This window comes from Genypterus blacodes, unplaced genomic scaffold, assembly GCF_046128005.1.
Source record: "Genypterus blacodes isolate CSIRO-AG114 ecotype Tasmania unplaced genomic scaffold, CSIRO-AGI_Gbla_v1 ptg000043l_1, whole genome shotgun sequence".
Taxonomy (NCBI): domain Eukaryota; kingdom Metazoa; phylum Chordata; class Actinopteri; order Ophidiiformes; family Ophidiidae; genus Genypterus; species Genypterus blacodes.
This window is the reverse complement of record NW_027466856.1, coordinates 117,459-143,299: the sequence shown is the minus strand read 5'-3', so window position 1 is coordinate 143,299 and position 25,841 is coordinate 117,459. Positions and strand designations below refer to the sequence as shown.

The following is a 25,841-nucleotide window of genomic DNA, read 5'->3' as shown; positions in this document are numbered from 1 at the left end:
TGTTTTTCTTTTCTGAATTTCACTTATTTCAAGCAAATAACACATTTAATTCCAAGTGCCAGTATCATTTTCCTCCCTGATAGGAATCATCTAAATGCTGATTAAATGGAAAATGGAATTCCCAAAGCTCCTGTGTTCTTATTTCTAACTAATTTAAACGACATGAAAGATTTGCTCTCGGAAATATGCAGCGGTAATAGACAGATATTGTCCGGAGTGATGATTTGAAGGCAAGTTTCTCTTTTAAATACAGTCAATCAGGAAGAGAAAGAAGGAGGGAGAGCCTCATGGGAGATGTGGGCAGTAGGAGTGACGGAGAGAGGAGGAGACAGTGTGAGAGAAAAGAGGGGGATGAAGACAGAAGGAGAGAGAAAGAATACAGATGACATATCAGGGACTAATCTATCGAATTTGAACTGCTCCCTCTCCTCCTCTGAGAGCTTTTCCCGTCTTATTTCAGGCATTCAGGTTTACAAACAACCCCAAAATTGGAGAAAATGCAGCAAATCAGTCTGTCTCTACTATCAGGCCTTGTCCTGCAACTTATTTTCCTCTGCATCGCCGAAGAAGGTCTTGAGTTCCCCAACTTTGACGGGAAGGACCGAGTGCTGGACGTCAACGAGCGCAACTACAAGAAGGCTCTGAAGAGATACGACCTGCTGTGTCTCTTCTACCACGAGCCTCTGCTGGCCAACAAGGGCCTGCAGAAACGTTTCCAAATGACAGAGCTGGTGCTGGAGGTAAGAAATGACACACAAAGGAAATTAGTCTGATTACCCCCTTTGCTTGGTCCTTGATGACCCCTGACATCCACTGATGACTGCTCACAGGAATGTAGAGGAATCATACTGGTGAGACAGAGACGTGGTGTTAAGCCATCTGGTGTTTTTAGCCATTTTTACAATTAAACTAACTAGAGAACTGCACTGTAGACAAATCCCATACTGTAAGTCAATCAATAATAATAATAATAACAACATTTTTTAAATTGTTGTTTTTTGTAATTTTTTTAATAATTTATTTCTTTAAATTATTTGTATTTATTTGATTTTTTGTATTTATTTCTAGATTTTTGTCACTCACAGGTTTAGTTTTATAATAAATTCTATACAAATGACATTAGGCCTAAGATCCTGAGCGCTCCTATGGTAGATCATTGAAGTGGCCCCGATTGGTTTCACATGCAGCTAAGAAGGCCTCACTAGCAGATCAAAGCAGAGACCTGGAGCTTAGAGTTGTTGCTGTCATGGCATTAAGTGGCTTCATTGATCTGATTTCACTGATAAACGTAAGAATAACCTGATAATCTGCAGCTCAAACCCCCTGTGGGTCAGATTTACAGCCTCACCACCGCTCTGCTTACACTGCGACCTGTCACAACAAGTCACTCAATCGTCAGTGAATGCCTCACTCCCCCTCTGCCTCCTCCAGGTGTAGATTGTCTCCTCGTCCATAAGTGGAAGTGAAGGAGGTTTTGAAGATGTCACGCTTTGATAGATGGAGTCAGTGTGTTTCAGCGACACGCTCCTTTGAGTGGCCAGCAGCAGCTTTCATCCCATTATGTGGATTCCTCTGTGGTTCGTGTGTATCTAGGGATTATTTCTAGGTCATCCTGTTAATTTTAGCTTCTTCCCGAAACTCATTGTGAACTAGAAATAAGAAAGTCACCCGAGTCTACTTTAACTTGCCTTTCCTTCACATGAGCTTGAAGATTAAAAATGCTGCAAAAATGAGTCTGGAAAAGCTTTATTTTTTCGAAAAAGTGCCGAATGTGATTGAATTAGGAATAAGGAGTAATGTCTGTGTTTGTGAACGCTCAGCTGACGGCTCAGGTCCTGGAGAACAAGGACATCGGTTTTGGGATGGTGGACTCCCAGAAGGACGCCAAAGTAGCCAAAAAACTGGGTATGAACCCTTACATCACCACCATGTTACCACCACCATCATCATCATCATCACCATCATCATCATCATCATTCAGGGGCTGACGTACTGATCTTGAGCTTTAAGCACGTCCAGGTATTGGATTCTGTTCACAGAAACAGAACAATGAAATCTAATTTGGCCGAAATCTGATTTGGTGTTGGTAAGAAATAGCAGGTATAAGTTAGACAGTAAAGTCACAAATTCAATCGGTCTCTCCTGGTCTTTTGCCTTCAGGTCTGGAGGAGGTGGGCAGTCTGTACGTCTTCAAGGACGACCGCGTGATCGAGTTCGATGGCGAGCTCTCAGCAGACACGCTGGTGGAGTTCCTGTTAGATGTGAGTGAGTGGGTTAATGTATCGTTTTGCAGGTAGACGTAGTGGAGATGGGGGTCGATTGCCTCATACTCCAACTCTGCTTAAAGCCAGTGAAGGCAGTTGTGTTGTTATTTGTTAAGGTCAGCTGTGTCATCCCCCCATAGGTGCTGGAGGACCCTGTGGAAATTATCAACAGCGCCATGGAGCTGAGGGCCTTCGAGAGGATGGAGGAAGACATCCGCCTCATTGGCTACTTCAAGGGCGAAGACTCACGTCAGTCAGAATGACACTCTGAAGTCTGGGGTCATATTTTAGTTCAAGTAGACTTTTCTCTCTGATTTCCCTCTGAATTTGATCCTGTTTACAGCCAAAACAGCAGCACTGAATTCAACATTTTTCAAAATGTCTTCTTCAGTTTTGACAGATTTAAAAAAAAAAGAAGTAATTCTAATTAATGAAAGACACATTCAAAGAGAAGTTAAATTGTCAAACATGACTTGAGACTTTAGAGGGTCAAGCAAAAGATATGTATGAATGAGTGTGTGTGTGCTTCAAATTTGAGTTTTACAAATGCTTCTGAGATGATGTCACTGGTTAAAGCCCCCCCACCCCAGAGCTATGTTATGGATGCCTGATTCCAGACGGTGGCGCTCTCACTTGGCCTCATGGGACTCTTCCTCTAGCTTCCCTTTCTCCCTCTAATAGGTCAAACTACAATTATAGCTCCTCTGAAAACAGGTAAAAGCGAGACGGTGAAGATTTGACACAATCTGAAGTCGTTCTGGGTTCCAAGCTTAATTTTGTCACTCAGGTCGCCCGTGTGTGTTTTGCTACTCCTCTTCCTGATCGCATTGTGTAGATTTCTCTCTCCGTCTCTTTCTCAGACTTCAAAGCTTTCCAGGAGGCGTCAGAGCGTTTCCAACCTTACATCAAGTTCTTCGCCACGTTTGACAAATCTGTGAGTTTTCTGGAGCTTTAGTCACAAATCCTCAATCCTGTGTCAAGTGTGAACCTCCTTCTTCTCCCCCTCAGGTGGCCAAACATCTCTCCCTCAAGATGAATGAGGTGAACTTTTACGAGCCGTTCATGGAGGAGCCAGCTGTCGTACCCGGCAGGCCTCTGTCGGAGATGGACATCGTCGAGTTCGTCAACCAGCACAGAAGGTTCATTTGATTTCAAACCGTTCCAGGAATGTTGTATTCGCTTCGTTTTTGTGGTCTGTACCGTAGCCTCTGGACTAGGACACAGGGACAGACACTAGGACACAGAACAAGCATTCTGAATGGTTGTCTATGGCCTAAAACTGATGTCTTGTTAAAGTCTTGAGGAATCTTATTTAGTAAAGTCACACACACAAACCCAGTGGAAAGTTGTGTGTGATTTAACGTGTGTCGTCTCCAGGGCGACGCTGAGGAAGCTCCGTGCTGAGAACATGTTTGAGACGTGGGTAAGCGCTCGTTTGGGTCGACTCTTTTTCACATATTTATGTTCATGGAATCCGATAGATAGCGTCAAGTCTTCCGACAGTAAAGAAGTAAACATACAATCTCATGACCTCTTTGCCTCTTTTCCAGGAGGACGACATGGAGGGAATTCATATTGTCGCGTTTGCAGAGGAGGAAGATCCAGGTGTGGGCTTCCTCTCATTTCCACATCCAAGCTTGCTCGCTTGCTTAATTTAATTAAGCTTAACTGAGCTCAGGCACATCTGCTCTTCTGTCCTCAGATGGTTATGAGTTCCTGGAGATCCTGAAGGACGTGGCCAGGGACAACACCAACAACCCGGACCTCAGCATCGTCTGGATCGACCCGGACGACTTCCCTCTGGTTCTGCTCCATCACCAGATAATGATGATTTCATAATAAATGTCTGCTGCTAAACTGTTTGTCTCATCCATGCAGCTGACGACTTACTGGGAGAAAACCTTCAACGTGGATCTGTTTAGACCTCAGATCGGTGTGGTCAACGTCACAGATGTGAGTGACTGGAATCCAAAAGTACAAACAAAGTGATGTTTACCTAGCCTGACCTTTGAGCTTCTCGGTTCTCTACATCCCAGGCAGACAGCGTGTGGCTGGACATGTCCAACGACGAGGACCTGCCCACTGCGGAGGAGCTGGAGGACTGGATAGAGGACGTCCTGTCAGGGAGGGTGAACACAGAAGATGACGACGAGATCGCAGGCGGTCGGGAGGGCCCTGAGGATGACTACGAAAGTCGCGATCCAGATGAGGAGGATGACTATGACGGTGACGACTAAATGGAAGGTTGAAGGTTCATGTCCTGGTGCTTTAGATGAAGGGAACACAGCAAATGTAACAAAATCAACGATTGATAAATGCAGAAGATTCCAAACCATTTAAGAGGAAAAAACAAGATTCTAACATGAAAAACTACTTAAAATACGACTTTTACACTGTTTGCCTATTTCCTGTAGGGTGGAGCTTAATTTGGCAGTCAGCATCTCATATAATACATCTGTTGTTAAGGAGACCCGCAGAAGTAAATGCAGAAAATTCAAAGTATAGATTGTTTAGTGCGTCTTGAACAGGCAGAAACTGGGACTGAAACCTCTTTCAGTGGTTAAATAATTTTTAAAGTGAAATGTGGGGGTTTCTGTCCCAGTTTGATCCTGAAGTTAAGATTTCTCCTGTGTCGATCTTTAAGTGTCTACGTTTGCGACAACGGCTTTAAGTTTGATGTTCATGATAACGCGGAGAACAGATTCTTGTAAACGCATTACCCTGTAATAAAAGTAAGTGCTTTTGTCTTTCTTTCAGTGTGTATGTGCAGACAAACACACACACGCACACACACAAGCACACACACCATTATAAAGCTCCAGAACCGACGCTCTGGACAGCAGAGAGGCGCGTTTTCTCTCTCCGTCAATGAGTGTTTTGACCTTGAATTATTCAAACAGAAGTGAATAATTCAACATTGTTATGCTTCCTAATGGGAGCGGGGACCTGGACTGAGGAGCCGAGGGGGGGCGAGGGGCTCTAAGCGACCCACCGGGGCCCAACAAACTGCATAAGGAGCGGACACACTGCGGGCCATGAATTAATAATGCGGGGGCCATGCAGAGATCATTATGCCCCTGGAGGTGAAGGAGGCGCAGTGTGTAAACAGGATGTTTGGGTCGCGGCGAGGGATTCAAACATCATCCAGGTCAGATTTAGACACAATGTGGGTAATTGTGTGCACTTATATGCGCCTGAGGCAAGACGACGTGTCGCGTTCCTCCTGGGGACAAAGACGTGGTGCGTCATGTGGAGTGTGTGTGTGTGTGTGTGTGTGTGTGTGATACTAGTGTGCTGTGAGGTTCAGCGAGGCCTTTGGCTTATATAATTCTGTGGATGGCAGTGTTCAGGTCCGACACTCAAATTTGTCAGGTTGAACTCGGATTTTGCCGTAATACAATCGAGTTTTGATTCAAAACATCATGGCAGCATATCAGATTTGGACAGCCCTCCCAGGTTACAGGTCCGGGTCGGGTCATCCAGAACCGGCGCGAAGGTCCGACAGGTTCATTGTAAAGGAGATGCGACTAGAACACATTAATGCAGAGACTCCTCGCTGACGTCCTTTAGTCAAAAGTATCGATACAGACGCCGGTGATTTCCCCTCTGCACATAATCAAGTCATTACACAACAAATGGAGACAGCGAGATGAAGAAAAACATTCCATTTAGATGCAAATACTCATTTTCCTCTCCTCTCCGCCCATCCCAGTCCTGCATTGAGCGAGGGGGGAATTAAACCCGGGACAGATGAGTTCTGACAGCCCGCCTCGTGGCCCCCCAGACTCGCAGAGGGATGAGGCTGTTTGGTTTGCGGCTCCGGACACCGACATTCATTTACCCGCAGAGGCCCAGCTGCGCCAGCTCTGACAGGCTGACGGCGAGCCAATTACCGTGACAACAAAAGCCTCCAAAATAAGCCTCCCCAAAAAAAAAGACATTCTGCACCGCCGTTTGGAGCGGCGAGTCCGGGGCGCTTAATGGGCGGCGACAGAGGAGAGCGTGATCCCCAGGAAGGAAACCGCCGCATATGGAGATGCTGAGGAATTGGATGGTGGACGAGTTAAGTCCAAGAATGACAAGAGGAAACGTTTGTGTCTGAAACAGTGAGTCTACGTGTCACTGTTTGGGGTCAAGTCCTAAGTCTAGTCCTAGTCAAAGGGGAACGACTTTATTTCTAGACCATGTAAATGACGTGAGCTGCCATTACATTAGACCTGTAGGGAAAAGGTCAAGGGGTGAAAGGATGGAAACTCTTCAGCGTCAGAATGGAGCGCGTGCAGCAGATTTACAAATGTTCATAAAAACGTTTATTCTTTTACAAATGCTAATGCTGCGAGATTGAAATATGCGTTACATTGCGTCATGTCACGTCCCAAAAAAACAACAACAACAACCGTTACCATTACAGAGGAGCGTAACCTGGCAACGGTGTGACAGATGGAAGGAGAAAGGGGCGGGGCAGCAGGGGGGGGGGGGCTGGTCATGTGAACTGGAATGGCATTCATACGTACACACACATGCTTGTTTACATAAATAGATACAGTGTAAAAACAAGAGAGGCACAGTCACATCAGGGCCTAAAGTTCACCTAAGGTTCAGTAGGTACAGAACATGAACAGAGTGTTGAGAAGATGTTTCTTTTCTCCTCCTCCTCCTCACGTGGGGAAAACAAAAAACGCCAAGAAAAGGTTGGGAAACATTTACAGACGGGATTGATTGAGATTGATGATAGCAGTTGCAGTTCCAGGTTTACCAGCCAGGGGGCAGTAGGGCACAGTCCTGCTCAGATCCAGAGAGCCTCAGGATGAACACTGTTCTCCTCCAGTATGAGGTCAGTGTGCTTCTATTTTACCAGTCAGGGTCTTTCGCACCGTCAGAAACTGAAGCCTCCAACCAAAACAACGTAAACCTCCAGGGCGACGGTGTGCGTCAGCTGGGCCGCCGTGAGACGAGGTGGAAGGCAGCGGTGGCGGCCAACCAAACGGTCCAGTTGGGAAGGAGGTTCCACCCTGCGGCGTGTTCTTCACACATCACCTCTCTGTTCAATCTAATGATTAGAGCGAGCAAGATGACGTTTACACTCACTGCCCATTTTAAGGGGGAATTCCGGGTTTTCCAAATATTGAAATCCAAAGACATGACAGCCCCAAGAAAGGGTATGACCCAATGAGCCAGGAGGGTAAACGTTCTGGTTCATGCAGACTTCAACATAAGCTGGTGTTAAAGCGACACTCGATTACACCGTCTTCAGGTCATTACGTCCAAACAAGGTCACCGACGCCGTTTCCTTTGTACGTTGGAGCATTCTGGCCATGTGTGGCCTTCATCTCCCGGGTCTGTAGGCGTTTGAATGGACCGGGATGGATCCACAGCCTCCATTAAGCTCCACTACATGAAGTTAAACCTCATGTTTAACTTACAAAGAAGACTGTCCCTGATCTTGTTTGGACATAAATGAGTGTAAAGTGTCACTTTAACTTTGCACAGAGTTCTACTGGCACACAGGAGATGTTTGGATGTTTAACACCTGGTGGAGCTTTACAGATTTATGAACACTTACAGAAATATAAACCCTCTTCAACAACCTTTCCTAGGCATATTTACGCCATTTACAAACATATAAACGTGCATTTGATGCAAATTCTGAGCGGACTTTACTTTGATCTGTTCATCAAATACATTTCACTTGGTTTGCTTTCAGAGGAAGGTTTGTAAAAGGTTTGTTTCATTTTCATGTAGTCCAAAAAAGGGGAATGGGGACAAAACGGGAGCACAGGTGGGAGGTTTGACAGAAGGCGTCCGAGTCGTTGCCCGTCACAATCCTTAGTGGTTTTTCCGTCTACGATTCCAAGCGGGAACCTCATGTTTCCCCACATTGTTTGGCTTCAGCATCACAAACGGAATATAAACAAGTGATTGTGCTGACACAGATGTACACACACTCACACTCACTCACACACTCACTCACTCACACGCACACACACACTCACGCACACACACACTTACGCACACAACCACTTCAGTTTCTCATTTCATGTCCGAGCTCTTCGGATCAAACGGATTAACGATACTTTTCATCCCAATCAAACACGATAAAAAGATCAATATATTCAAACGTGTGTGTGTGTGTGTAATATATAGATTCATATATAATATATAAAAATTCCAAAAAAATAAAAACTGCAAACCCAAAATGAAAACATCCGAGCGCAACTAAAAACTGGTGAGGAGTAAAAAAAAAAAGAAGAGGAAGAAGAAGAAGAATAAGAAGAAGAAGCTGGTCGTCCTACACCGAGGTCTCGGACTGTAGCCGCAGGACGAACTTGTGCGACTTGGGGTCGATGTACTCCTCCGACATCTGGATGTACGGAATCTTTTTGGCCGTCACCACCAGGTTGAAGTCCACACACTTGAGCAGGAAGACGCCGCCGTCCTTCAGGCCGCTGGTGACCGACGCCTCGCTGATCAGCGTCCACTGGCGGGAGAGCCAGTGGTCCCGGCTGTACTGCAGGGTCGGGCCCGGGGCCAGGTAGCTCTCCAGGAACGCCTGAGCAAGGGAGGGACACACACACACACACACACATGTTACACACAGGTGAGCAGAGCGTTTTGCGTGTTTTGACCCCTGGGTGTGAGCGTCTGACCTTGGGCGTCATGTTGTTGGTGATGCAGAAGGCGAGGTGCTGCTGGATGCTCTCCATGCTGTGGCAGTGCTGCTGCCTGGTGGTGCGCAGGTACTTCTGCAGGGCCCGGGCCATGGAGGGGAAGATGGCCTGCGCCGCCTCGCGGGGGTCCATCACGTCCCCCGCCGCCTTCTTCTGCTCCTCCTCCTGCATGCGCTTGACGTGAGTGAACGCCTCTTCCACCGCCACCACCAGCCTGGGGGGGAGACAAACCACAGGGATTCAGGTCTCGCCTCTCTGAACAGGTTTACATCATCATCATCATCATCATCATCATGAGTCTCACCGCGCTTTGCGTTTGCGGACGCGGCGCTCGTGCTCCGCCTCTTCGTAGTACAGCTCGTTGTGGCTGGTGTCTCTGCGTCGGGCGGCGGCGGCGATCATGGCTCTGGACTGTGAGTGAGCCAGGCCGGTCGCCACGTTGTTCCCCGGGCCTGCAGTCACACACAAACACAGCAGGAAGGGTGAGTGTGTGTGTGAGTATGTGTATCACACACACACGGGCACACACACAAACACACACACAGATCAAGGTAACGAACTGAATCACAGGCATAGCATATCTGGTGATGACATACAGTGCAGTGTGAGTGTGTGTGTGTGTGTGTACGAGCGAGGTGACTGAATACTTTTAGTGTGTTATTAACGCATATAAATCTGGGGCATTTTTCCTTTCATCTTCAGTCTCAAGAGCTCACACACACACACACACACACACACACACACACACACACACACATTTTTGAATATTAACTGTGATCATACCAAAATCTTAACCCTTGAAGTCCACACACACTGCTCACACACATTTGGACATTTACATTCCTGCTCCATCAGTTTGGCCCTGGGTGCCTCTCGCTCTAATGAGGATCTGAGGCAACTTCAAAGTTTACACTGTGATTACACGGGGGTTAGGGTTGCAGGGGGGGCGGGGGTTGAAGATGAAGATGAAGGGGAAGCTTGTCTGATGTAAATGTGGGTTAAGAGAAGGCAGAGGTGGTTGATTATTGATCAGGCAGGGAGGGAGTAACTCATGCAGCGCAGGGATGAAGAGCTGCTGCTTATTAGTGCGATTTACATGGGAGTCTTTGTGGTGGGAGGAGTTTGTTGAATGGCCACTAGGGGGCCGGGACAGAAACCCCCCAGACCTTCATCTGCCACCGTGCCACACACTCTACCTGCTGCCACTCAGCCCAGACTGAAGAACACTTCCTGTCAGGAGGCATCACAATCACATGAAGCCATTTGAATGCAACAAAACGGAGCGTTACGGCCATGTGAGGGCATCGCCGTGCTTTAATAGAGGGAAGATTAAACGCCATCCCTCAGTTCTACTTGCCGGTGAGTCCGCGGGAAACGAGAGAAAGAGAGCGAGAGAGAGAGAGAGAGAGAGAGAGAGAGAGAGAGAGAGAGAGAGAGAGAGCGAGAGACATACACAGAGGTCCCTTGGCGCCGCCGCAGGACGAAGATGACGGTGGAGAGGAAAAAGATGGGGCGGTGGGCGTACTGTCTATCGATTTAACAACATTTCTGCCAACTTCGGTGAACGAGAAGGAACGGAGAGGCGAAGGATGACAGCAGAAGACAGATACACCAGCAGAAGAGGAGGAGGAGGAGGAGGAGGAGGAGGAGGAGGAGGGAGTCAACTTAGTGCACTTAAGTGAAAGCTGAGTGTGCTTAATGGATGGTGTGTGTTACGTCCTGCCAACTGTGCTGACTGAACTCAAAAAGAAGGGAGTGAATCTGACGACATGTGTGTGTGTGTGTGTGTGTGTGAAGGAGAGGAGGTTAAGGTTTGGCGGTGAACATTAGCAATCCGTGTGGTTACTTACTGTCTGATAAAGAAGCTCTGAGTTTAGCTTTAAAGGCCTCTTAACGTAAAGAGACAGAGAAGAGAGGAGAACTTGAAGGATTGCACAACGTCGACACATTACCCACAAACCAATGCGGCGTCTGCCACTCACCCTCGGTGGGGGCTGCTGGGAACTCACCATCCACGTTGTAGACCTTGAGGCCGGCCAGGTGCTTGGCCGCGCGGGACTTGGAGGCGGAGAGGAGCGCCGGGTTGTGGACGGGGAAGTCGCAGTAGTAGTGCTCGATGATGGAGAGCGCCGCCCGCTGGATGCTGAGGAGAGGGAAGACGGGAGTTAGAGAGAGAAGACAGGATGGACGGAGCTATGAGAGAGGGGGGGGGGGGGGGGGGGGGAGAGAGAGAGAGAGAGAGAGAGAGAGAGAGAGAGAGGACAGGATGGATGGAGCTATGAGAGAGAGAGGGGGGGGGGGGAGGGAGAGAGAGAGAGAGAGAGAGAGAGAGAGAGGGAGAGAGAGAGAGAAAGAGAGGACAGGATGGATGGAGCTACGAGAGAAAGAGAGGGGGAGGCGGGGGGAGGGAGAGAGAGAGAGAGAGAGGGAGAGAGAGAGGACAGGATGGATGGAGCTACGAGAGAGAGAGGGGGGGAGGGAGAGAGAGAGAGAGAGAGAGAGAGAGAGAGAGAGAGACAGAGAGAGAGACAGAGAGAGAGAGGACAGGATGGATGGAGCTACGAGAGAGAGAGGGGAGAGAGAGGGGAGAGAGAGAGAGAGAGAGAGAGAGAGGATCTGGCTGGCAGCTGCAGGAGGACGTGCTGCGTCTTGTCCCCCTGGTAACACGACCTCCTGAAACTAAACGCTCCTCCAGTCGTGATACAACACAAACCTTAGATGTGTGTGTGTGTTCAGGGAAACTGACATATAACACACACACACACACGTGCACACACACACACGCACACACACACACACACACACACACACACTTAGTTTATTTAAATATGTGTGTGTTCTGAACTGCTACATGCAGCAATGACACGCTCTCTCTGCTGTCACACGTCCCCCTCTCTCTCTCACACACTTTCCTTTGTGTGTGTGTGTGTGTGTGACAGCCTTCAGCAGCCGTTGGGACGACAATGACTCATCTGGTCTGACTTGTGTGTCTCTTGTCGTGGCCCCAGATGTGTGTGTCGTGGCCGTGTCCCGTGTCAGACATCAGGTCACACTAACTCAATAAACACAAACAGCAGCACGCGCTCAGCCTGCAGCATGCTTCCCATTATCCCAGAGGAGGAGGAGGATCGCAGCACGACCTCTGACCCCCACGATGAGGGATACACTCTGCTCTTCCTCGTCTTGTACTTCGCTCCTTCCACGGTGAAGAACAGAAACCACAGCAGGAGAGCCGGGAGCCCGAGCGGCGTCGTAGTTCAGAGCCTCAGCGAGACGCCACATTCTGCTCTCTGCGTCGCTTCCACACTCTGACATTCTTCCAGGCCTCCATCATGCAGTTGCACCTCCACTTAATGACGTCATGCCGCCTTTGTGCTCCTGCATCACGCTCTGTAATCACGCCGCTATGACAGATTCCTCCAGACGATCATCATCACCATCATCATCAGGATTCTAATCCGACCGGGACAATCAGTCAGACACCGGCACAACAAACCCTCTTTCCCATTAAACGTTCCCAGCGCTGCAGACGCCACCATTGTGCGGCGGAGACTTGCGTAAGTGCTGAGTCAGAGTCAGAGTCCTCCACCATCAATTATTAAGCTGAACAAACTAAGGTGAGACGCCGCCGCCGCCACACACACACACATCCAGCGGTTCATCCGGCCCACGCACACGCATCTGTGAAGAGTGTGTGGAATGTAAACTCTGTCTTACTGTGCAACCGCTGCACTGCTGTCCTTGAGCAAGACATTTTACTCTGGTGCTACAGCTTAGGAGAGACCTGTCAGAAGAATGTGGCGGTGGGAAGACTCCAGCAGGGGAATGTCTCTAACCCTCGTACCGCTGTGAGGAATGTGTCCCTCGTCAGCTCGTCTGCTTTGAGGGTTAAAAAAAGGCTTCCTCTGTCCTCTGATTGGCATCAAAGGACACAGGCCAACAGACGAGCCAGCCTGAGGGGCTCCGGGCCTGGATAGGGTCCCGAGGCCTGGGACCTGGGGCCTGGGGCCTGGGCCCTGGGCCCTGGGTCCTGAGGCCTGGGCAGGGTCCCCGTCATGATAAGGCAAAGGAGGGTTGCCAGAAAAACAGGAATGTCAGCACCAAAGGGGAGAGAAGAGAGAGAGAGGACGAGAACACACAACCCCCGATTGTTTCTGGCCTCTGTGTACGTTACACTGTCTGTGTGTTTGTGTGTGTGTGTGTGTGTCACGCTGACCAGATGCTGCACTCCGGTCTGCAGGGAGCACTAATGAGCTGTGTGTTTACAGCCACAGACAGAGCGACAACAAGAGCGACAACGGAGCGACAACGGAGCGAGGCCAGGCGCGCCACCGGCAAAGCTGCCATGAATGGCACCGCTTACAAAAGGACAACACCCCCAAGGCTACAGGCACACACACACACACACACACACACACACACACCTGGTTCTGCCAAAAGGTTCAATTCAGTGATAAGTTTATAGATCCATGTTGGCTTTTGTGCCTGATCAAGTCAAAACTGTATTTATATCAATCATCCAGTGAAGCTCCGCCCACTATAGGCTGATTTTGAGGCCATAGACGTTCAGATGTCTCTCTCCCCTCGGTCGCTCCTACAGAGAGGAGAGAACCTTCAGCTCTGCAGCAGGACAGAGGCTCATGACTCATCCTCCACTCAGTCGCTGGAAGAGGGTCATCAATAAACCCACCGGCGTTTTACGGCAGCCCTTGAGCAAGAGTGTGTGTGTGTGTGTGTGTGTGTGTGAGAGAGGCAGGAGAAGATCTGATCTGTTTGTCCTCAGCATGGCGTCAAGACAGTAGGGTCATAAAAACCTGGTTAGTCAAGTCAGAGCTGTTCCTTCTTACACACACACACACACACACACACACACACACACACACACACACATCTCTCTCACATACATTTTAAGATTCTGCCACATCACCTTCCATTAACTATTCATCTCTCCCTCTGTCTCTCTCTCTCTCTCTGTTTTCTCTCCTCTGAAGTTTCTTTATCCCTGCTCCTCTTTTCTCCAGGCGTGCTGCTTCCTCTTCACCATCATCCTCTTTCCCTGCAGGCCCTATTGTTTTCACTTTCTTCCTTCACTCCCTCCCTCTCTGGCTCTCCTCCGTCTCTCTTTCCCTTCAGGTTCGCCTCTCTCTTCCCTCTTCTAACTCGAGGTGTCCCAGTTTCTCCCCTGCCCTCCCAGCACTCTGCACTTTATTCCCTATCAGCCTGCTTCCTTCAGTCTTATCTGCTCCTCTCATGCCCCCGCTTCTTCATCTGTGCGTACACATGTCCTGATAACATTCCTTCATGCTTCTTGGCCTTTGTGAAGCCTTTGACTGAACACATTCACCAGCAGAGAAACATTAAGAGAGCGTGTCAGAGTGGGATCTCACCTGAGCTGGCCCAGGTTGTAGTGCCTGGTTTCTCCGTCTGTGGAGCGCATGACGCACACAGAGAAGCACGGCTGGAGTTGCCGGAGTTCAAGTAGGACAATGGCCAGGTAGTGGATGAAGAGCAGCGCGTCCACCAAGGACACGGCGTACTGCACGATGCCTTGATAGTTCTCATCCTGGAGAGCGGCATGGAGACAAAGAGAGAAGGATGCAGTCAAGGCCGAGCAGGTTACTGTAAATGTAAGAGCAGCTCCTCTCCTTCGCTCACCTGTGAGTCGAGTATCCTCACGCCGTAGAACAGCCAATAAGAGACCACGAACAGCAGCACCAGCACGGCCAGCAGCGCCCGGAACACAAAGACCCGCGGAAGACCGGCCCGCGGCGGCCGGAAGAAGAGGGCCCAGACGGCCAGCAGCAGGATGAGCAGCTTGAAGGCTACGGAGATGAAGAGCCCCTCGCAGGCCGTGCCGCAGCTCTGCAGCTTCTCCGGCCACAGCAGGTGGGGCAGCACGAGGAAGGCCAGCGGGGTGAGGAAGACCAGCAGGCCCAGGATGACGGCGAGGGTCAGGGTGAAGTAACGGCGGCAGTCCAGTCCCACGCTATCTTCCAGGTCCTTGGTGATGCGAACAATGTCCTCCTGGGAGAGGCTGTGCTCCGACGTGCCGGTGACCGCCGTCGTGGTCTCGCCCCAGTTATCATCCTGGAAAAGGAAACACACAGTTACTGTTACGGCGCCACCCTCAGGTCGACTGGTGGATCTTTTTTGGCATGAGAAGTGAGGGCAGTGGTTACGAGAGACTAATCTGTAACAGCAAATTATGACAAAACGGTGAGGAAAATTTAAAACAATAGCAGAAAATCCAGTCAGGAGCAAAATGAGTGTGGCCTCTTTGTTTTCTTTGCTCTGGCCTGAAGCGTGGGCTCAGCAGAGGGGAGGTGAGGGAGGGCAGTTTCCAAGCACGTGAGAAAGAAAGGGAACAGCAAAATGGGAAGTAGGAAAAGTAAACAGAGCGAGCCGCCAACTGGGCAACGCTGACGTCGGAGTCTGACTGCATCCGCATGATAATGAGGCTCAGCGGCGGCGGAGCGGAGCGGCGCGTTAGAACAACACGAGATAAGAGACTCTCTTACAGCGTAGTCATAACAAGCTGCCCCGTGTTAACCGGCGAGTATCTGAGCTCCGCCCCCCCCCCCCCCCCCCCAGAGCAGATAGTGACCCTCTCTGTCGGCTCGGGGAAGCATTAAAACCTTATCGCCGTCGCCAGCGGTTACAGCGGTGACATCAGCAGGCAAAGCAGCAGCAGAGAGCAATGGGGATCAGGGAGGAGGATGCATTATGATCAATTTGGAGTAAGTGGGGAGATAGAGATGAGGAGGAGGAGGAAGAGGAGGAGGAAGATGGTGCATTGGGGCGGGGAGTAGACGTATCCCACGGGCCTCAAGGGGGGGAAACAGCAGAGAAAGCAATGAAGCAGAACAAAGGGAGGACGTACGCAGAGCACTCAGGTTGAATCTGGAAGGAAAACCACTGAGCGCACTGGCGTTTCTATTAATAGAGCGCTCTGGCTAATACACACGCGTGTTATCAACCAACGCCTGTACGTACGGCGGTCGAGGGAAGAAGAAGCAGCGAGGAGTTAAACCACGTCCGCTGCCTCAAAGCCACGTCCAGACCCAAAATGTCACCACTTGGAGGAAACCTTACATCCCTAACTGGGTCACTGAGGTCTGTGTTCTCCGCTCTTCCTCCCTCTTTCACACACACACACACACACACACATCTCACCCCAGCTGCTCTGAGGTGGATCGACCGTGGGAGCTCGCTTGTTCCGTGCAGTAATTTAGAGCTGCTGATTAGATTTTCACCGAGCCCCTGAGAGTCGTTTCTCTTCCTTGGTTCGGGGGCATTTTTACAACTCTGCTCTCCGGCCTAATGGAGCTCTGCATTTGTTTAATCATCTGTACATCGGCGCCTTTACTGTAAATCGAATTAAGGATTCCCCGTAGATGAGACTCTGAGCCTCGCCGAGCCTCTTTCTGCGTCTCCGCCCGGGCGGCGTTCGCTACGTCTGGCCCGTGTGGAGTCTCTGTGATAAAGTCCAGCCTCACTCTAACTCTGTCTGACCTTCTGAGTCGCTCTAGATAACCCGAGGAAAACATGCAGACTGGCGGCCGACGGACCTCATGAGCAGTAAAGCAGACGGGAGGAATGCACGGGTTGGGTTCAAAAGGTCAAAGGGTGAAGATGTGGCCCGGTCCCTCCAGGGCCGTGACATTTCACTGTGTTAAGATACAAACAAACCTAATCTGCATTCATTTAAGCCAAAGGTTCCACGGCTGAACGGTGAACCGGCTGACCTTCGCCTGCAGACTTAACTGCTGACAGATCAAGTCTTAATCCTGTCTGACTGTCTGGTGAAGGCGAGCCATGATCTGTGTGTGTGTGTGTGTGTGTGTGTGTGTTAAAGGAAATCAATAGCTGTAGCAGGGAAAAGTGTTTCTATGGACTACAGCGTCTGCCTACAGGTCACCTGGGGGAGACGGGGCTCGCATCTGGGATAAGCCAATCAGCACCCGTCACTGGCTAATGCCACCGCCGCCGCCACCGCTGCTTCACGCCCTTTTATCTTGCGGAGGAAAAGGATTTACAAGCCACACATCAGCTCGTTGGGTCCCTACATGTACCTGGGCTTCCCCTCTGCCAGGTTCACTATAAATATCCAGCAGTGACCCACATTCTCCTCCTGGGATTAACCAGTCACCGGAGCAGCGCCGGCAGGCTCCCATTCATCAACGGGAATGTGGGCGGGAGGAGCGCGTATGAGCGAGGGAACAAACAAGAGAGAGGATGAAGGGCAAAAGGATGACGGGAAGGGTTGATAACAGACAGCCAATTACAGGAAGAGGAGAGCGATTGTTCCAGACAGCGAAGCCAACGCAGGGGGCAGTGGAGCGCCGACCGCCGACCGCTGCCCACACAAACCCACATATAACCAGATATGGCGTGTGTACATGCACACAAGCGTGAGCGCACACACAGCGGCACAAACACCTGTCAGGCTCCCTCCAAGGCCAGCAGTGATTTATTCAGGCGAGAGAAGCTTTTCCAGCAAACCCTCTGCCACGGGAGGCGATTCAACATGGCTGTAAGCAAGAACTCACTACACAGCTCCATCATTAGAGGGACGGGAGGAGGAGAGAAGGCCGAGCAGCGAGGAGCAGAGGGAGGGAGACGGGAGCGCCTGGGAACACGGGAGTTCTAAGAGAAACCTTAAACTTCCGCAGGTGCACGGATGGTTTGTTCCCCGGGTCGCACTTTCTCAAAAAACACTACAAGCATGAGCACGCCGCGGCAACGGCGACGTCTTAAATGACGAGGAGGCCGTAAAGCTGGAAACCACTTCAAAGCGAGTCGGAGGCAATTTGTTCAGCCACCTGCAGAAACTGAAACCAAAGGGAGCGTGGAGAGCGTTTAGAGGTGAAACCTGAAGAGGGGAGGGGAGGGGGGGAAGCTCCTCAACGTCAACAAACACCAATTCTGCATCGGCCCATAACTTCTACACGGCATTCCTTCCGGCCTCAGACACACGGCCGCGTTACGAGCCGTTTCAAAAGAGAAGCCTGATAAGACAGAATGTGCCATCAAAGTATTTGTACACTGAGACTTTGCCAGGGCTGCAAAGTAAGTACTGCAATATGATAGCTGCTGGCTGGGATTACACACAGACACACACACACACACACACACCCGCAGAGACGCTCGCCTGGACGCGAAACACAGCAGTACAGGCGTCCATGTTGGGTTTGACTGATTTGTTTATAAGGGTTCTTGTGTTCAAAAGGCTCGAACACCCTGAAGCTCAAACTGAAATATGATGAATATAGACTGCAGCACGTGAGGCAGGCATATATAGCACTCACACACACACACACCCACACACACACAGTACATGCACGGTCACGTAGCCGCTGTGCTCCGCCTGTCAGAGTGGATTTACTGAGCTTTCACAAGAGAATTTCGCCCGCGTTCCTTTTTCCACCAAAGTATAAATAACAGCCATTGTTCCTCGCAGTAAATCAAAAAGTCCACTAAGAGGCTGCTTTCAGTTGTTCACAGCCCTCACACAGTGCAGGAACAAGTGCACTCTGCTCACTCCTGGGAGGCAAGAGATATGTGTGTGTGTGTGTGTGTGTGTGTGTGTGAAGACACGCACTTGAAAGTCCTCAGCAGCATTTGACGAGGCAGCGGACAGTGTGAGACGCTGCCAAAGACTTGTCAGGACAGGGACGGGGAAGCACTTAGACGAGTTCCTCCATCTGATATTCATGATGGAGGAGTGACTTGGAGACGGTGGGAGGAGAGAAGCGGAGCAGCAGCGCAGGAGAGGAGAGATTCTAAGTACGGAGAGCAAATTAGCGACGCACAGAGAGGACGCGTTGATGCAAAGTATAAAGATATCAATGAACTGCGGCGGTGAGAGATCAGAGGGACACAAACACGACCCTCTTACATCCAGAGGCTTCTCCAAATAATCATCACAAAGAAGTATCCCTGCCGTGCCGCTGGAGTTAACGTTGCAAACACTACCAGAGCCTGTGGGTACATTGGTAAAGCAGCGGGACAGGAAGCTGGTGGCCCGTCTGCTCGCTCAGTCCTACCTGGCAGGGTTTAGGTTCCGTGCCATACGTGGCCGGCGGCGTCACGAAAGGATTGACGTTGTCTTCCACGGCGGTAACTATCACTTCCTTCATCCCCCCCGGACTCTCGCAACCCTCCAGCACCTGCAACACTTCATCACTATCCTCCATCGGCGGCAAGGGTGGTGGCGACTCCATCCCCGAAATCGACGGCTCGCCAAACTTTACCACGACACCATCCCTGCGTTCAGACGCTGCTTCGCCTCCCTTGTTCCATCCCGGAGAGTAAGAGAGCGAGAGAGTGAGTGAGAGCGCGCAGCTCATGTGACCTCCCCCCCCCCCACCCCACACAGCTCTCTGCTGATCTGCGCCTTGACCCTGCGTTATCCGTCTTTAGATAGAAATATCTCCCATCATGCCTCAGGAGGTACTGCATGGGACTGTACACTCACTTTGGCACATGATGAAAGGGGCTTTGTGGGGAGAGGCAAAGAGAGAGAGAGAGAGAGAGAGAGAGAGAGAGAGAGAGAGAGAGAGAGAGAGAGAGAGAGATCGCGGGGGAGGAGAGTGAGGAGACGATCACATGGGACGTCCTAACAGCAGGAAGGATGGAGGGACTGAGGAGGGGAGCGAACGAGGAGCTGGAGAGTGCATTAAATAAACATCTGAGTACCCCCACCCTCCTCAACAGAGTAAACACAATAACACACCAATTAGGTGCCATCACCATCCACTCATTCACCCTCCTCCTCCTCCTCCTCGCTCTCTCCATCACTCTCTCTTTCATCCATCTCTTCCCTCAGGGCATCGATCTAATCTCATCCGCCTCCTCGTTCTCTTGCGTCTCTTTAGCCCGGCACCACTCTGCTGCATTGCTTCTGACCCACTGAGCACTGCACCGTCATCCTGCATGTGTGTGTGTGTGTGTGTGTGTGTGTGTGTGTGTGTGTGCGTGTGTGTGTGTGGCTGACTTCATGGTCAAAAGAACAACAAGTGACTTACTCACATGTGCTAGCTGAGGTCGTTGGCTTTGTGACTTAGTGATCGGACATTGGGACGAAGATCGGAGTACAACTGCTGTTCCTTCATATTTAAAGCAATCAGCTGAGGTGGCTCAGGCATCTAATCTGGACGCCTCCTGGACGTTTCCCCCAGGGCCAGACGTAGAATACGCTGGGGGGAAGACATGTCCCATCTGGCCTTGCGATATAACTTGGGATCCCCCAGGAAAAAGCCGGAGAACATGGCGAGGAAGAGGAACATCTGGGCTACTTTGCTTAACATGCTGCCTCTGCGACAAATATACGGACCGATGCTACAAAGATGCGATACTTTCACATTGTGCCGATACACTACAGCCCCGTAACTCTGTTCTGAAAAGACCCTGAAGCATTCAAGCAGATCCCAAAGTAGAGTTCTTCAAACTGAATGGGAAGCACATCCAACCCAAGTGCACAGCAGTACACGAATAAGAGATACAGCATGGAGCCTCGTCATTAAAGCCCCTGGTTGTTGATCGAAACACTGCATCAATAAATCCTCTTGAGGGAGAAAGAAACTCAGTGTGTGGACTCCCTCCCTCTTTGCTTCAGGCCAGAAAACTTTGCCCAAGTTCAATCATCTTTGTTTGTCTTACCTGCCGCCACCCACAACGCTCAGGCAAGACGAGTAGCTTAGAACACACATGGGCAGTCACGCACAAAGCGGGATAAAGGATGAAGCTCAGGAGGATGGAGCTCAGGATGATGGAGCCCGAGCCAAGAGGCACTCACCACAGAGATCCCAAACGTGAGCGCAAGTCATCCGCTTCCTCCAGGAGCTCGCCATGGCTAACGTTAGTACCTCTCGGACAAGGATGGAATGCCGATGCAGACGTACCGTGTTCGAGCCACGGTCAGTGAGCAGCTGCTGATTATAAGCAAGCAGCTGAGGTTAATTGGGTGGAATGAACGGAAGTGTAGGAAGGGCGAGAGGAAGGTCAAAGAGTCGAGGTCAAAGGGCAGGAGGTTGGGGAATTGAGAGAGATGAAAGTTGTTGCACGCCCATTTTCGAAAAACACTGCCTTCTCTTCTTTATACTATCTAAACTTTCCAAAGTATACCATTTAGTTACCTCTTAAATGAGGTAATGCTTGTGTAAACACAGCACTGGGCTGGGGTCAAACGTATCAATGTACCCAAAACGACGGATACTGAAGTTTTAAAACCATACCAACATTCACTTTCTACAGTAGAGTATGCTTCAAGGCTACATATGACAAGTGCATTCTCCTTTGTACAGAATGTATACCTCATTGTATAAAAGATTAGCTGAAGAGTACAACACAACAATACCTTACGGACAGCGTTGGATTCTTTGTCTCTAGACCGTTGCGAACGCCCACAAGCGGTCTATAAATAAACTCACTCATGGCTCTGCTTTCTCCTCCGTTTGTTGGGATAGTACGTGCTAATTCCCAAAGAATGCTTAATAGATTAAGCGTGTCGCGTTCCTACTCCTTGACACCTCACACAATGCCGTCCCACAACACACTCATTAGCTCCAATGCTGGCAGCCGAGGTGAACCCGAGCTACTCCGATTCAACTCTGACTCTCGACCCCCCCCGGTATCCACTTACGCACACTAACACCGGGGATGAACTGACCCAATTCCTTCCGTTACTGCCCGTCCACCTATAGATCCATACCTCGCTCCGGGCTCTACTCACCTCCATTATCCTTTACCCAGGCAGGAAGACACAGAAAAGGTGGATTCCTAACAGACATCGAGCTATATCTCTCTGTCTTGGCCAGAACTGTCATCGCTGTGAGAAAAACTCTGAGTGTTTAATTTGCAGTTGAGCATTAGCATACAGCCTGGAGCTTTGGCCTGCGTCCACAAAAGGTGAGGAACCTGCTGCTAGGGCTGTGTTGAAACATATCGAAACGGTTTACAGTGAGCTGAACAGCAGCTCGTGCTTCCTCTCAACTGGTCCAGAACGCTTTTGTTCTCTCTCGAAAAGTCTCTTCGCGTTACAAAAACACTCCGGCCTCCGCTCTCTAATCAGTTCTAGACTTGGTTCTTACATAATTCCCACGGCGAGGCATTGGCGTCACATCGCAGCCATGAGAAACTTTTGCGCCGGATTGCGAGGACATCCCAGCCTGGAGCTATGCGCCGCGCTGTCAGCCAAGGCTCTGATTAACTCTCAGCAGTGGAGTAATGAGCTCGCCGCTGCATCGCAAGTCGCTGAGACGATGCTGATGATTACTGACATGAAGTTCACACACACACACACGCAGAACATACGCCGAACACACACACAGACAGACAGAGAGAGAGCAAGAGCGAGCGAGACGGGGATTTGTGCTGACTGAGCCTCTTACTCAGTGGAATTGGTGGCCCTGATTACTCAAACGAAAGCCAAACACTACCCGCCCTGTCAGCGGCGCTCCTGCAGGCCACGGCATGAATAAGACATGAACAGCAAAACACTGAGGACGGCTGTGCGCTGTGGCAAATCTGGTCAAGTGTTAAAAATCACACCCACAAGCAGACAAAGGAGCACAGTCACACATTCATACGCCTGCTAACGAGTCTCACCAGGACCAAGGACAGGTGAGGGGAAAGTGGGAGGGCAAACGATGGCGAGAGCTGGATGTTCTGTTCTGACTGTGCGAGCCTTTGTCATCTTTCGCCCTTAGCGTTACGAGGCCTGACACGTGATGACGGCCACCGCTCTGGGCAGCTGTTAGGCGAGCAGAACAAGGGTCACTCGTGGGGAAACCCAGGCTGCGTTTCTTCTCTCATTAAAGTCATTCGCTCTCTGTGCCCAGAGATTCCAGCTTGAGAGGCAAACTGGGAAAAATTACAGGCTTCATCTCACAAAGACAGACAAACCGCTCGTCAACACCTGATGAAAACATTCATCTGGAAGCATCTGGTACTACAGAGCAGCAACATCCAAATTGTCTGCAAACTGTTAAAAGAAAGCGACAGGCAGACATAAAGGAGGGGGGGGGGGATCCTCTGACTCATTGTGACCCAGGAGACTACAAGCTGTCAGCGTCAACTGAGACGAGTTGTCTCCAGCTGGAGACGAGAATCATCACATGTCTGGGTGATGAATTGAAACCCTGAAGGAAAACTATGGAATCAATTGTGTCATCCAGTCTCACGCCTGCGTCGCTGTCTGCCTCACTGAGATGAAACGCAAGCCAGCACCTCGGCCAAAAATGAGGGAGATGAAGTTGTGCTGACCGGCGAAACAGAAACATCCATATCCTGTTGCTAACAGATTTCCTGACAGTGACGGGCTAGAACTTTCCCTTTTGGCCCTGGAAAGCCGGATGGCCTGAAGCGCTCCATGCAGATCAACACTCCGCCTCATTTTGACAACTGACTGATTAACCCATTGTGCTCCGACGCTCGTCAAAATCAGTCTAGCAGGGTTGTGTTATGATACACGAGTGTGATGAAACATTAGGGCCAAATCTGTCAGTGCAGGTCATGTGTGCTCGGCCCTACCTGAACCTGTTCGCCCCGCACAGATGAGTCGCCCAGCAGGGGTTCTGCTGGCGGCGTGTTGATCGTTACCGACTTTTCTGAGCGACTGTCTTTACTGCGAGACTTGTGCCGGTCGCGGCTCCGCTCCCTGGAAAACACAAACGCACAGAAATAAGATTAGTGATGACACATAGAACAAAAACATCACATTTGACCTACATATTTGTCATTTGTCATTCCTGAAGAGACGGAGAACAGGGATATTTCAAGTCATTTACGACTCAGCAGCTGAACGCCCGGCCTTATTCTTCTTCTACTTCCTTCTCCGCATGCTACCGGTCACCAAAGCAGCTTTTTGTTGTAATGGGACGGAGGGGAGGATCAGGGCCTCTTGTTCAACTGGGAACTTCAGGGTTTAAGAAAGAGCGTTGTTGTCGTGGCGATTGTCCTTCCACTTGGCTGCGAGTGCGGAAGGGGGAAGTGGGCGAACATTCCAGCCCCAGGTAGTCCTGCTTTGTTCTGGTACATGTGAGCGGAAAGGGGCTTTTATCGTCTCTAACCCCTGTAAATGAATCAAGCAACTTAATCCACAATGACCTTAATACCCGCAGCCTTTCGACCTCTCCGGACTTTTGTTGACCATATTCTACCATAATCTCACAGGCCTTTTTTTTTTCAAACATACATGACCGAACAGAGAGACATAGAGAGTCTGTTAGAGCCAGATAAGACCGGAGCTGCTCCCCACTGCTGTCACCACAAAAGTTGGGTAAATTAAACTCTCGATACTATTTTTGATGAACCAATGCGCCAATGAAGCCCGTGTGACCTCTGCTCCACATAAACCCCCCATCCTTCCCTCTCTAATCTCCTCCTCTCCATCGCTGCATCACTTTCTCTACGAGGCCGTGAGCTCCATATGAGCTCCGTGAGCCAGGCTGACACTCGCCGCCCTAATCCCGTGTAGCCTACAGCACAATGAGGCGAGTCTTCTGCATCCTCCGCTCAGCATCTCTCCTCCATAGCTCCATTACCGAAGGGGAGTTCAACAGCACCATTACGTCTCTAATCTCTGCTCATCCCCACCTCCGGCTTGGATGTTGTATAGAAACACAGTATATATAGAATATGGGTGAAGGAAATTGAGGTGAAAATGCTGCAGAACTGCTCAAACAGGAAAAATGTAAAATACCTCAAATGGTTGGTGTTTGTGTGTTTGTGTGTGTGTGTGACTGAGCACACTGTGTTCCCTGGGTATTGGTTATGAGAGCTGTCAGATCTAATATAGATATTATTTACTCAATATTATGAGGAGATAACTGACAAAATATATTGGACATCAGGAGAAAGACACACACACAGCAATTCAAAATACCTTTACGCGCCGCACGTCTCAAGGAGATGAAGGCTTTCTCCCCGACGCTGCTTTTCTTTGTTTTGCTGAATGCTAATTGCGTTTCCCGCCGCCTGTAAGCGTGCTGCTGAATGGTAATGGCCTCTTTTGTGTGAGCGACATTAGAACAGAAGTGTAACAAATCTAATTTACACAACACAGGAGGGGTTTTGTACCGCCGCTGCTTAAAGGCTTCATTAAGGCGCTCTTAAACACTCGTGAGCTCAAGGCGCTGTGTAAACTGCTTCCATCAACATTAATGGATTTAATACATATTTAAAAAGAAATAAGGAAATGAAGTGTGACATCGCTGATTAAGATCTGGTGTCTGCAAACAACAACAGTGGACTTTAAATGGCCGCTCTCTCTCACGGTGACATAACACGTCCATAATGTGCAGGATATCCTGCCTGCAGGGCTAATAGAGGAAACCGGGGTGATTGACAGCTGTACACATGCGCCGGCCCAATACAGCTCTATTGGATTTAAGTGTTTCCATTAAAAGGGAGTTAACCGCTCACGTTTCCGCCTCTATTCTTGTACTTCCTTTCCAGCCTTGGATATGAGAACACACATTTCCTACAGACGATCACAACAGCAACCAACTTCTCGCACAATTTCAGTTTGTGGACAAGAAATCCTCGACCCTGAACAAACATGTCTCTCTTACTTGCAATAACACCCAAAACCTGCATTTCTGTGTGTGTTTTGACGGCTGGCTGTACCGTCATCGGTTGAAAGACAAGCCGTCTGAGTGGCTGTCTATGGCCTTAAAAATATGGTTAAAAACATAAATAAGTTCATAATTGATCATCTGGATCCACCTCATATTCTCAAGGGTAATGTTACTTGGCCCACCTCGCCACAAAACGTAAAACACACACACACACACACACACACACACACACACACACACGACCGTCATCCCATAATTACTCCTGATATTACTCCACAATTTAGAGCTTAAACAGCGAGTGTGTATTATCGTCCTGGCTTCAACAAGCA

The 25,841-nt window shown here is 49.8% G+C and overlaps 2 protein-coding genes across 6 annotated transcripts in view; one reads left to right on the top strand and one right to left on the bottom strand.

Annotated features, from left to right (window-relative positions):
* Positions 1-497: 497 nt before the first annotated feature.
* On the top strand, positions 498-4,993 carry LOC142999311 (calsequestrin-2-like). The gene is made up of 11 exons (XM_076148802.1): positions 498-740; positions 1,821-1,905; positions 2,161-2,261; positions 2,405-2,513; positions 3,125-3,198; positions 3,273-3,403; positions 3,642-3,687; positions 3,815-3,869; positions 3,967-4,067; positions 4,143-4,217; positions 4,301-4,993. Exons 1-11 carry the CDS (start codon positions 498-500, stop codon positions 4,499-4,501), a joined length of 1,221 nt encoding a protein of 406 aa, XP_076004917.1. The 3' UTR covers positions 4,502-4,993.
* Positions 4,994-6,918: 1,925 nt separating this feature from the next.
* The window catches only part of vangl1 (VANGL planar cell polarity protein 1), a 31,563-nt gene continuing 12,640 nt past the window's right edge, over positions 6,919-25,841 (bottom strand). For 3 of the 5 annotated variants that reach the window (XM_076148814.1, XM_076148815.1, XM_076148813.1), the window contains 7 exons: positions 23,465-23,591; positions 14,588-15,019; positions 14,320-14,495; positions 10,915-11,075; positions 9,237-9,384; positions 8,912-9,146; positions 6,919-8,814 (listed from right to left, as the gene is read on the bottom strand). In XM_076148814.1, the coding sequence (XP_076004929.1) occupies positions 8,554-8,814; positions 8,912-9,146; positions 9,237-9,384; positions 10,915-11,075; positions 14,320-14,495; positions 14,588-15,019; positions 23,465-23,591 (1,540 nt within the window). In that variant the 3' untranslated portion in view covers positions 6,919-8,553. Of the gene's footprint in view, positions 8,815-8,911; positions 9,147-9,236; positions 9,385-10,914; positions 11,076-14,319; positions 14,496-14,587; positions 15,020-18,978; positions 19,209-23,464; positions 23,592-25,841 lie in introns of those variants that run through there. The other 2 variants (XM_076148818.1, XM_076148816.1) reach the window with 2 other exon arrangements.